This window comes from Mus caroli, unplaced genomic scaffold, assembly GCF_978045245.1.
Source record: "Mus caroli unplaced genomic scaffold, Mus_caroli_1 scaffold_8, whole genome shotgun sequence".
Lineage (NCBI taxonomy): Eukaryota > Metazoa > Chordata > Mammalia > Rodentia > Muridae > Mus > Mus caroli.
The window spans coordinates 67,353,680-67,366,441 of NW_028227263.1; the positions used below are offsets into that span (position 1 = coordinate 67,353,680).

Below are 12,762 nucleotides of genomic sequence, written 5' to 3' on the forward strand. Positions count from 1 at the left end.
GAACTCAAACCCCAGTAGAACATGGCAAGTGATTTAATCACTCAGCCATCTCTTGAGCCCCATAGATTTCCCCAGACTGAATCAGTCTGACATACAAAAGGAAATATTCCCAAGAACTCTATCTTCTTCAAGTTCAGTACCTAAGAAATGATTGATGGGAGAGGATGTTCGAGTAACAACTCTGTTGAGGACTTGCTCCAGAATTTCTTGTCTGATCATCTCGTGGATCTGAAAAGAACAGAATCAACAAAGCACGCCTGGGTGACTCAGCTTGCTAGAGCATCAGTGCGTGTCAGGCAGAACTAGAAGATTCTGGTGTGAACAAAACCCAAAGTTTCAGACAACTCAGGATATGACACAGATCAGCTAGAGACCAGAATCATGGCTCTCTCAATCTGCACCCAAATGACGTTAGGTACAGGAAGTATATATTGTAGTAACCCAAAAGTACAGTTCTCGTGAAGCCTGAGGCCAGACATCAAGGACTGTTCCTACTGTAGGTATACAGTACAGTCTACAGCCACATTCAAGCCCATGGAAAGTTTTAGAAACAACAAGATCTTAACCAATGTCTTCTCACTCCAAGAACCACAGCAGGTGCGCTCAAAAACTTTCGGAATTTCACTCATATTTTATCAAAACTCTTACTTGAATCTGATTGCTTTGATAGTCAATTGATTTAGACTCAGTCTGTTAGTGATTTAATAGCAGTTATATGCTCTACAGATATTCTAATGCCACTGAAATCAAATGAAACGTCTTGTTTTAAAAAAAGATTTAAAACAAAATCTTATCCTAAGAATGTTCTTAGCCGTGTTTCTTTTTAAAAGATTCTTTTTATGTGTCTGGTTTGCCTACACGTGTATGTACATGCATCATGTGCATGCATCCTGGTTTCCAAGGAGGCTAGAAGAGGGTACTGAACACCCTGGAACTGGAATTACAGAGGGCTGCAGCCACCATGGGATGTTGGGAACAGAACCCAGGTCTTCTGCAAGAGCAGGTGCTCTTACATGCTGAGCCCTCTCTCCAGGACCATGATAGTTCATCTTGACCGTCAACTTGATTTTGGTTTGGTTTGGTTTGAAGACAGAGTCCCTCTATATAGCTCTGGCTGTCCTGGAACTCTATATGTAGACCAGGTTGGCCTTGAACTCTCAAAGCGCTGACTCTGCCTCCTGAGTGCTGGGGTTAAAAGCATGGTCCTCAACCTGATTTTGTTAGATTAGTTTGGAACACATCTAGCACTGCTGGCACATGGGACAGCACTTGAGGAAAGACAGACTGCCCTGAACATGGATAGAAATGAGCAGTAGGCTACAGGACAGATGGAAAAAGAAAGAAAGAAGGAATAAGCCACCTAGTACAGGCTTGACCTGGTTTCTTTTCATCTGTCTGTCTGTCTCCTCTGCTTCTTTGACTCTTTTGTATACTCTGTGTCTGTCTCTCCACTTTCCAGCCACTGTCAGATGCGTGGCCTCCTCTGTCCTGCTTCTGTTGCCATGAATGAAATTCTGATCCATCTAGGCCCAGAGGTATCGAGCCAGTCAAGCAGACTGAAACATCTGAAATTCTGAGTCAAAATAACTCCTCTTTTACATTTGTTTCTCCCAGGCCCTTGTCAGAGACAAAAAGCTAACGCACTGTTTGCTGGAGGAAGAGAAAGCTATGTCCCATTTAAACTTAGAGAAAAATCCCGTCTCAAGGCAATAAAGTAAGAACTATTCGAGGAAGACTCTCAACAGCCTGTTCTGGTCTCTGCACACGTGTGCACACAAGGAAAGTGTATTTGCACAGGCATATACCTTTCCCTCTCCCAACACAAATAAAAAGCTGAGAGTGTACTCACCAATCCGACTCTCTAAGATTTCAATACCATCCCACGCTGTCACACAGACTCTGCCAACGGTCAAACTGCCTTATCTGACAAACTCCCAAGTAACATCTTGCTCTATTTATACTATGAAGGTGCAATTTAGAAATGGTAGTCAACTGCGACTCTTACTACCTTAGTTAGGGTCACTATTGCTATAGAAAACACCATGACCAAAGCAACTTGGGGAGGAAAGGGTTTGTGCTGCTTATGTGTCTATATCACAGCTCATCATCAAAGGAAGCCAGGAGAGGAACTCAGGGCAGAAACCTGGAGGCAGGAGCTGATGCAGAGGCCACGGAACAGCGCTACTTACCAGTTTGTACATTATGGCTGGCTCCGCCTACTTTCTTATAGAACCCAGGACTACCAGCCCAGGGGCAGTCCCACCCACAATGGGCTGCCCCACCCCACCCCAATCAATCACAAATAAGAAAATGTGTCTTATAGGCTTGCCTAATGCCTGACATTTTCTCAACCGAGGCTCTGATAACTCTATCAACCTCTCTGATAACTCTAGTTTGGGTCAGGTTGACATAAAGCTAGCCAATACACTTACTTTAAAGGTTTCCAATAAGATATTAGCTCCCAGCTTACATGCGTGCTGGTTTGTCATTTTAGAAAGACTGGTGCCAATTTCAACAGCTTTTCCATCAAGACTCTTCTTTGGCCCATAGGAATCCATCAAGATGAAACCAAATTCTATCAGACCTTGAGTTACATGATCCCAACTATGAACACTGCGAGGAAACAAAGGGTAGTTGAGAGAGCTTAGTAAATACCCACCACACACTCAGTGCTTTACAGTTGAGAGAGCTTAGTAAATACCCACCACACACTCAGGGCTTTACAGGTGAGAGAGCTTAGTAAATACCCACCACACACTCAGGGCTTTACAGTTGAAAGATCTTAGTAAATACCCACCACACACTCAGGGCTTTACAGTTGAGAGAGCTTAGTAAATACCCACCACACACTCAGTGCTTTACAGTTGAAAGATCTTAGTAAATACCCACCACACACTCAGGGCTTTACAGGTGAGAGAGCTTAGTAAATACCCACCACACACTCAGGGCTTTACAGTTGAAAGATCTTAGTAAATACCCACCACACACTCAGTGCTTTACAGTTGAGAGAGCTTAGTAAATACCCACCACACACTCAGTGCTTTACAGTTGAGAGAGCTTAGTAAATACCCACCACACACTCAGGGCTTTACAGTTGAAAGATCTTAGTAAATACCCACCACACACTCAGTGCTTTACAGTTGAGAGAGCTTAGTAAATACCCACCACACACTCAGTGCTTTACAGTTGAGAGAGCTTAGTAAATACCCACACCACACTCAGTGCTTTACAGTTGAGAGAGCTTAGTAAATACCCACACCACACTCAGTGCCATTTGTTTACTTCTTAACTCAGACCCTCTTTGCATGCACTGATATTTGACAGAATTCTCTTTTTAAATTTGACTTTATTATATATACAGCATTTTGTCTGAGTGTATGCCTGTAGAAGACACCAGATCTCATCATACATGGCTGTGAGCCACCATGTGGTTGCTGGGAACTCAGGACCTCTGGCAATCATCTCTCCAGCCCAACTGAGAGAATTCTTAATGCAGTCATGGAAGTGTAGGCAAGAGGCTTCCAAGGGCAGGCCTTACTAAGGGGAATCCTGACCGACACTCTGGGCTAGAGGTGTAGCTCAGTGGCAGACTACTTATCAAGCACGTACAAGGCCCTGGTCCAATCCTCAGTCAAAAACAAAAGTACCTAAAATACCTTTTAAAAATGGAAACAAAAAATATGTAAAAAGAAGTGCACAATATTTCAGTATAGTGATCATTTTGAAATTTCCACTCAAGATTTCACACTCGGTCAGTTGTTCCTTTTTTTTCTCCCTTCTATGCAGCACTGTGTGCAAGCTTACAAGGCTGGCCTCTGTCTAGACTGAGATTTTCTAGGGTTAAGATCAATGTGTAGTCACATTTTTAGCCATATAGCTAGACACAAGCACTCAGTAAATATTTATAGCATGGATGTGGCTTTAACAGCAGCAGCTAAACTACAAAAAAACCCTTGTAAGTAACAGAACCTTGGTGATTACCACTTGATGTCACCCTTTATGGTGGAAGGGACAAGCGTGGATAGGTTTTTACATCATTCTATCCGCCTGTTAAAGCACAGGGGGAACATAACTCAGTACTGAAGGACAAAGGCGACAGCTGTGCATGGTGACAGATTTAAGAATACTTACTCTGGAGAGAAGAGCAGGAGAAATCTAGTGTATGTTCCATTCTTCCCATAATAGTACTGAATACAGAATACAAACTACAGAAAAACACACACACAGGGCTGGGGATGTAGCTCGGTTGACAAAGTGCTTGCCGAGCATGCAAAAGTCCTGGGTTCAGTTCCCAGCACTGCATAAAACCTGGCCTGGTGACATACCCCTGCAGTTCCTGCATCTGAGAGGCAGAAGATGGGCGGTCATGAGGGCAACATCATCTTGGCTATAAAGGAGTCCCACAGCCAGAGATACATCAGACCCTGTCTCAAAAGTCTCTCTCTCACACACACACAATGTAAGTATAAGGTGTGTGTGTGTCTGTGTGTGTGTGTCTGTAGCCTATATATAAATGGCGTGTGCACATATATAACTACATAAATGATACACACACCCACACCCCATCTATGAACTGTGTGAGAAATAAGAGACTCATTTTTGGGGGCTGGTGAGATGGCTCAGTGGTTAAGAGCACCGACTGCTCTTCCAAAGGTCCCGAGTTCAAATCCCAACAACCACATGGTGGCTCACAACCACCCGTAACAAAATCTGATGCCCTCTTCTGGAGTGTCTGAAGACAGTTACAGTGTACTTACATATAATAAATAAATGAATCTACCAACTGAGCCATCTCCCCAGTTGCAAAAACAAACAAACAAACAAACAAACAAAAAAACCCCAAGAATATCACAGTGTGTAGGAAAAATATTCACTACAAAGAAAGAGTGCAATCCTAAGCCTCAGGCAATGTGAAAAAGGAAGCCAACAGACATCGACTGTTAAATCTCAGAGAGGCAGTCAAACGAACATCAACTGTTAAATCTCAGAGAGGCAGAGGTCAGACACTTGTAAACGATTCTATAAAGAAAAAAGACTTAACAGGTTATCTACAGTAACACAAAAATTAGATAACCATCACTTTCCACCAGCAATTCTAGGTGAAAGAGGCAATGAAAAATGACCATAAACTTAACACTTATTCAACTAGTAGAGCAAAATAAAAACTTTCAGATATCAAAAACCTCAAACTGTATCCAGAAATACTGCAAGAATTAGATATTTATGACATTATGTTTTTCCAGGAGAAAGGTATGTGCTTCAACAGAGATGAAAGAGGCAAAGAGGCAGTACATGTATCAGGAAATCCATGGAAGTCTGTTAACAGTGGCGATGATGGGAGGTGAGGCTGCGGGGCTGGGTGGCAGGGCACTCGCTGAGTGTGCACAGAGTCCTGGGTTTAATCTCCAGCTCTGCACACAAGGAAGCAAGAAAAGAGGAGGGAGGGGAGCAGAAGAGGGAGGGGAGCAGAGGAGGGAGGGGAGCCAATGCTCCCTGAGTTTCTGAGTATGAAGGACAGGTTCCAGCCCTCCATCGGTATAGCTCTGAGGAGCGCCTACGATTGGCAAGAAGGCAAGATATAAATTGAAATTTTTACTGGCTTATAGATTTTTTTCTAGTACATTAATGCTTTACATTTCAAAACACCAGAGGGAAACACAGCCTGCCAAACCACTAAATATGGCAAACCATGGAAGGACACAGTACTTGAGTCGGCTACGTTTGCTTCCCGCTGGCTTGGGTCACAAGCACAAGGCGGTATGCCTGGAGCCTTAATTACATGGCTCTTGCCAGTGTTTACACATTTTGCCCCCTCCCCATAATTCAGCATTTAGAAATGCCCTTTGGAAGACACTTAAGCTTGCTGTTCAGGTAAGGTCCAGGATCTATTACAGTTTTATGTGAAGAGCATAAACCATCGTGGTGCTCAGAGCACAAAGCCAAATGCATTTTAACTCTGTCCCATCTTATTATCCCCACAGGGCCTATTGCTCTGGGTGCACAGCTTTCTAGAACAAAGGGTTTTTAAGAAATATATTATGTTAGAGCAGAAATGCCCCCATCTAGTGCCTCTCTCCACACTAATAGGCAGATAGATGTCTAAATAAAAAAAAAAAAATTACCAAAATACAACAAGTTGAGGTACCCCAAAATCAATCATGTAATATATATGTTATTTTGAGGTTAACAGATAGAAGAAACCATGTATAACTAAGCAGCAAAATAATTGAGGGAGATTATAATGATGTCATCCACACCTTTCCCTGCTAAGGTCTGGCCCCAGCTGGTAGCAAGAGCCTATTCTGCTAGACTATAGCTGAAGATGTTTCTTGATCCCATGGCTGGTAGAGACTTCCAGAAGATGGGCAGAGCTCCCATTCCCTGGTTAGGCACTGCCTTCATCTTTGATCTAACTTGGAGAGATTCAGTTGGGAGAATACCGAAAAGATACCATTAACTTTAAAAAAAAAAAAGGAAAACTAGATACAACTGGATATAGCGGCATGTGCCTACACTAAAAAAGCAGACACAGGATTGTTAGAAGTTCAAGGCCAGCCAGGGCTACATAATGAACCTCTGTCTCAAACACTCCAAGCCAACAAAGGTCATCCAGATACAGAAGAGACAGAGACATTTCAGAGCTGTTTAATGGGTAGAACGCACTGAAACAAGGACCCAGGCTCTCTAACTGGCATCATGTGCTGAGGTCACACCGGAATCTGAATCAGGATTCCAGCACATGAAAAAGATTTAGATTAGGGCTTAAAATATAAAACTTTATATTTAAAGCCGGGCGTGGTGGCGCACGCCTTTAATCCCAGCACTCGGGAGGCAGAGGCAGGCGGATTTCTGAGTTCGAGGCCAGCCTGGTCTACAAAGTGAGTTCCAGGACAAGCCAAGGCTACACAGAGAAACCCTGTCTCGAAAAAAAACCAAAAAAATAAATAAATAAATAAATAAAACTTTATATTTAATAATCTATGGGTTCATAGACAAAAAAAAAAAAAAAAACAAGGGCTTAAGAGATGGCTCAGTGGTTAAGAGCACAGACTGCTCTTTCAAAGGTCCTAAGTTCAAATCTCAGCAACCACATGGTGGCTCACAACCATCCATAATGAGATCTGATGCCCTCTTCTGGTGTGTCTGAAGACAGCTACGGTGTACTTACATCTAACAATAAATAAATCTTTGGGTCAGAGTGAGCAGGACTGGAGTGAGTAGAGGTCCTGAGTTCAATTCCCGGCAACCACACAATGGCTTACAGCCATCTGTACAGCTACAGTGTACTCACAGACATAAAATAGATAAATAAATCTACAAAAACAAAAAACAAAACAAAAAACTCCAAAAAACCCACGATGGCCACTGAAATTTCCTTTGTAGTTTTAAATAATTTGCCTAAAATTGTTAAGTCAATAAATAATTCACTTCCAATTTCCCAGTCACAGACTTCAATGGTTAAAGTAAATACAGTTTAGTATTTTTGCTGATTTTTGTTTTGTTGTTTTTGTTTTTCTAGACAGGGTTTTTCTGTGTAGCCGTGGCTGTCCTGGAACTTTCTGTGTGGACCAGGCCTGCCTCTGCCTCCTGAGCGCGGGTGTTAGAGGCATGGTGGTGAACCTGACTCTGCTGACAGCGTTTTCACTCATATAACAAGACAATAAAGACTTCACCTAACAGAGTCGCAGTATCAAGGAGAAAAAAAAAAGACAATGTTCTACATTCTTGTTATACATCAGGTGTCTAGGAAATTAGGCCTAGAGATGGAAAGTTGTTTTTTTTTCCTTCAATATAGGAACATTTTCTTCCAGTGATGTGAAGGGCTGAAGCTCCAGTCTTACAGTCATTAGCTACAGCCGCCAGTGTTCTCGGAGAAGTCCTAAGCATGGTTCCGCCCCGCTTTCTCTAACCCGGACCCTCAAACACATTTGGAATATGGTTCATCAGCTCACCTGTTCCTCACCACGTCTAAGATCATGGTTGAAACACAAGTTCTCTGGGGGACGAGAGTCTGAAGAAACTTGGAGCCTTGGAGGAGCTGAAGATCCTTGAAGCTTTTTACAACGGAAGTCTTTAGAAGATCAAACACCTAATATAATTGAATAAGAAAATGAGCCAAGGGTTCCGTCGGGCTCAGTTCTTTCCTGAGCCATGTGTCTCTACGCTCTCAGTCCGCCATCCCACAAACATGGATCAGGTAATGCAGTCTGTAGAGCCCAGTCGGCAGTTTGTAAAGGACTCAATTACAATTAGGCTGGTTAAAAGATGCACCAAACCCGACAGCAAAGAATTCCAGAAGATTGCCATGGCTACAGTGATAGGATTTGCTATCATGGGATTCACTGGCTTCTTGGTGAAACAGATCCATATACCCATTAACAACATTACTGTGGGTGGCTGAGTCCTTTCTCATCACAGGACAAGTGAACCAGTGAGGGGGTGACAAGAGCATGAAGTGAAACGTTGCCTGGATGCTCTGTGATTGTTTCTTTCCTCCTTCCTATGAGGTTTTCTATTTCTCAATTAAAATAATTCCAAAATAAACACTTTTTCCATAACAGAAATTAAAAAAAAAAAAAAAAGAAAAGAAAATGAGCCAAAATTATAGTTTCTGATCTGAGATCACACACAACCCTACGGCGGCTGTTTAAAGAGATTAAGATGCTACAAATGCTGCGAGCTTCAGTGGGAACTTAGAAGAGCTAAAGACGGGCCTTTCTTCATGAGAAAAGGGCTAAACATCAACATAAATGCTTCCCTGCCGGTCTGGTGGTACACACCTCCAACTTCAGATACTCAGAAGGCTGAGACAGGAGAATTATAAGTTTGCGACCAACTTAGGCAACTCAGACCTGTCTCAAACCTTAAACTGTTTTTGAACATGTGTTTATCACGTGTGGTTGGGTGCAGAGGGTGGAGGGAGTGCACGCCAGGGTTACGTGTTGAGGTCAGAGACCGGTTCCGGGAGTTGGCTTTCTCCTTCCATCTCGTGGTTCCTAGGGACTGGTATCAAGTATTTTCAGCTGCTGAGCCATCTCACCAGCGCCCTTAACTCAATTTGTATAAGTCAGCAAAGGCAGGTGTGTAACTCAGTGTTCCACCGCCTGCTACCAAGGGTATGCATCACTGTTCTGAACCACAAAACAGTACAGCAAGGTGAAGACCAAAACGGCACTCCCAGTCCTGGAACCCAGGAAGAAAAGAGGGCAAGAACTTCATGCTCTCGTCGCTGATTGTTGGGGACAGTTCTTAAGAGTGCGACCATGAGATGGCTGCTGCACAGCCAACTCGAGTGGCTCTCCCGCAGCTAAGCAGGTAACACAGTTCTCAGTCCACGCTACCATGATCTGGCTTTCTCAACAGGAAATGAAGGCAAGCGCCAGGAATGGCAAGTTTTTCAGAAGCTAACAAAAACAGGTTCTTTTGTGCTTTCCTGCCAACTATAAAAGCATAACAATAACCTTACAAACAGCATACCTGTTCCTCAAATCTCTGTATTCTCGTGAGAGAGAGGAGAAGAGCGATGCTGAAGGGACATAGGCATTTACTGGGATCCCCCTGCTGTCCAGCCTATGATAAATGGAACAGTCATTAGTCTGCTTAAAAGCATGTTCCTCCATAGGTCTGAAACGTCCATGGAAGAGGTAAAACTATAAAGCATTTAGAATATAGAGAAAATACGTATGAGTAGGAATAGAGTTCTTAGGTATAATACCCAAAGCACAACTTATATAATAAAATTGACTTAAGAAAAGGCAAAAGACTTGAACATTTCAAAAAAAAAAATGAGAACTAATAAGTACACGAAAAAATACTCGTTACCAATTAACCAAATGCAAAGCGAAGGCTCGAAGGGAGAGATGCCATTGCACACCTGTCAGAGCGAAAGCAGCAGTGAGGCAGACAGACAGACAGACAGAGAGTGGTGACAAATGTCAGCCAGGATGGGAAAGGATATGAATGTAAACTATCAGTTACTTGGAAAAATAGTTTGGTAGTCAGTCACAAACTTTAGTACAAATGTGTCTCACAGCCAGGTGGCGTGGGGTTCATTTCTGTAATCCTAATACTGGGAAGGTTGAGCCAGGAGGATCAGGAGTTTAAGGACAGCATTGGCTACATAGTGAGTTCAAGGCCAATCTGGGCTACATTAAAAAAAAAAAAAAAAAAAGGTATAAACTAATTCTTTGAAAATACCAACAAGCTGGGCATGGTGGCGCACGCCTTTAATCCCAGCACTCGGGAGGATTTCTGAGTTCGAGGCCAGCCTGGTGTACAAAGTGAGTTCCAGGATAGCCAGGGCTATACAGAGAAACCCTGTCTCGAAAAAACAAAACAAACAAACAAACAAACAAAAAAACAAAAAAAACAAAAAAACAAACAAAAAGAAAATACCAACAAAATGATTACTTTGAACGTATTAAAAAGTGAACAATGGGAGCTGGAGAGATGGCTCAGTGGTTAAGAGCCCTGGCTGCTCATCCAGAGGTCCTGAATTCAGTTCCCAGCACCCACATGGTGGCTCACAGCCATCTGTAATGGGATCTGATGCCCTCTTCTGCTGTGTCTGAAGACATCTAGTGTTCTCACATACATTAAAAAAGAAAGGAAGAAAGAACAGTTCTTTTGTTGTTTCTAAAAATTGTGTCTGTATGTGTGCATACAAAGCAGCAGGCACACACAGCATTCGCCTGCAGGTCACAGCAGTTTTTCCTTCTATCATCCTGGTCCCAGAGACTGAACTCAGGTAGTCAGGCTCTGTGGGTCACTGCTTTTGCCATTGAGCCATTTGCTGGCCCCTAAAAATATTCATTAATTTTTGAAGTTCAAAGGCAATTTTATGCCAGGCATGGTGGCACACACCTTTAATCCCAGCAATTGGGAGGCAGAGTCAGGAGGATTTCTGAGTTCAAGGCCAGCCTGGTCTACAGAGTGAGTTCTAGGACAGCCAGGGCTATACAGAGAAACTCTGTCTCGAAAAACAAAAACAAACAAAACAAACAAACAAAAAAGGCAATTTTATTAAAACTTAAAAGTGCCAGGGCAGGGAGGCCATGATTCTTAGCAGCTGAGCTGCCTAGAGGGGTGAATGGAGAGAGAAAACCAAAAGCCCAGCAAACGGCTGTCTGCTGCCTGGCATATGGAGCACAAGCAGCCGAAAGAGATATGGAGGCTTTAGAGAGAGAGTAAGGATGCCCAAGGCACCAGAATAAGCAGCTTAGGCTCTGACCAGCATGAGGAAGGTTCTCAAATGGAGCTTGTTGGCTTAAGGGTTCAAGAATAGCATGTATATCTATATCTATATATATATACATTCATTCTACTTTCAAAGATAAAAAGATGTTCTAGACTCACGGATGCTCTGTATTTGTGCTTCTGGTCATTAACTGGTGTGAAAGAGACTTCAGTACAAACATCCTATCTCATAAAGACCTATCTCATATATGCTTTATAATATATACTAATGTACTTTTATTAACTATATGTCATTATAAAAATAAGCTTCAACTTAATAGACTTTCTGTTCTCAAAGTTGAAAGACACTGTATAGAAACTTTTTGTTTAATTTATTCTTCTCTCATACAGTACATCCTGACCAGTTTCCCCTCCTTCCACTCTTCCCAGATTCTCTCCTCTCCCTTCCCCTCCCCATATCCACTGCTCCTGTTTCCCTTCAGAAAAGAGCAGGCCTCCCAGGGATATCAACTGAACATGGCATAACAAGATGCAGTAAGAGTAGGAAAAAAAAAAAATCCTCATATCAAGGCTGGACAAGGCAACCCAGTAGGAGGAAAGGGTCCTGAGAGCAGGCCAAAAGAGACAAGAAAATAAAAATTGTTTCCCCTAAAAGCATCTTAAAGCTACCTTCAAGTGTTTCAGAAGTTCTCTGCCTAATTCACAGTCCAGTTTGATGGCAAATATGATGTGCAGAATAATGGTGCCTTCCACGTGATAGAGTTCGTCTGCTGGGGCAGTAACAAGCTCTGACAACCTAGGAGATTCAACAGCAAAGTCTAGGTTAAGGCTACGGAATGAAAAAGTGCTGGGGCAGACACGCTGCCGGCTGAAGCTGCAGGACCTCAGGAGGAAGCAGAAGAGGCGAGCCCACCCCTGCTTCTCACGACAAAACTGACCCAGACTTGTCTCTAGTCAGTGTCTCCATGCTTCACCTCTCTTCCCAGCCCATCCCACCCCCATCAGGCGCTGTCCTCTCCTTACCCTCAGCCGACACTGACTCACTCTTCTGTGATCTTTGTTTGGTTTTGTTTGGGGGGTGAGGAGCAGAGTTTCTCTGTGTAGCCTTTGCTATCCTAGAATTCACTCTGTAGACCAAACTCACAGAGATCCCCCTGCCTCTGCCTCCCGAGTGCTGGGATTAAAAGTGTACATCACCACTGCTCAATATTGTCATAAGGGTTCCAGACAACCTCCACGTGGCCAAACCAATAAAGTCCCAAGTGGCCTTGAATCTGAAGAACTCCTGATCTATCCTACCTCAACAACCTAAGTGCAGGGATTATAAACCTGTGCCCAGCACCTGCTTTCCTTGCAAACCTTTCTCTCCTCTAGGACATTGCCACGCTCCCTCATTGTTCCATTTCAGAGCCGTTCTGTTTCTTCCTCTTCCATCCTGACCCCTGGCTTTAGTGCCCTCCCATTTACATGTATACGTGTGCTTAGCTTTCGATAACTTTTAAGTAGGTGTTGATTTATATTTTGGGTTCAGACTTTGCTCTACACAACCTCCACTTGCTCAGTGCT

At 43.1% G+C, this 12,762-nt stretch overlaps 1 protein-coding gene and 1 pseudogene across 1 annotated transcript in view; one reads left to right on the plus strand and one right to left on the minus strand.

Annotated features, from left to right (window-relative positions):
- Fanci (FA complementation group I) overlaps positions 1–12,762 on the minus strand; it is a 60,991-nt gene that overhangs the window by 31,201 nt on the left and 17,028 nt on the right. The window contains exons 10-14 of the mRNA XM_021166132.3: positions 11,866–11,992; positions 9,478–9,570; positions 7,953–8,089; positions 2,433–2,613; positions 141–228 (exon numbers count right to left, since the gene is read on the minus strand). Of these exons, the coding sequence (XP_021021791.1) occupies positions 141–228; positions 2,433–2,613; positions 7,953–8,089; positions 9,478–9,570; positions 11,866–11,992 (626 nt within the window). The remainder of the gene's footprint in view (positions 1–140; positions 229–2,432; positions 2,614–7,952; positions 8,090–9,477; positions 9,571–11,865; positions 11,993–12,762) is intronic.
- Positions 8,111–8,401, plus strand: LOC110297379 (protein transport protein Sec61 subunit gamma pseudogene; annotated as a pseudogene).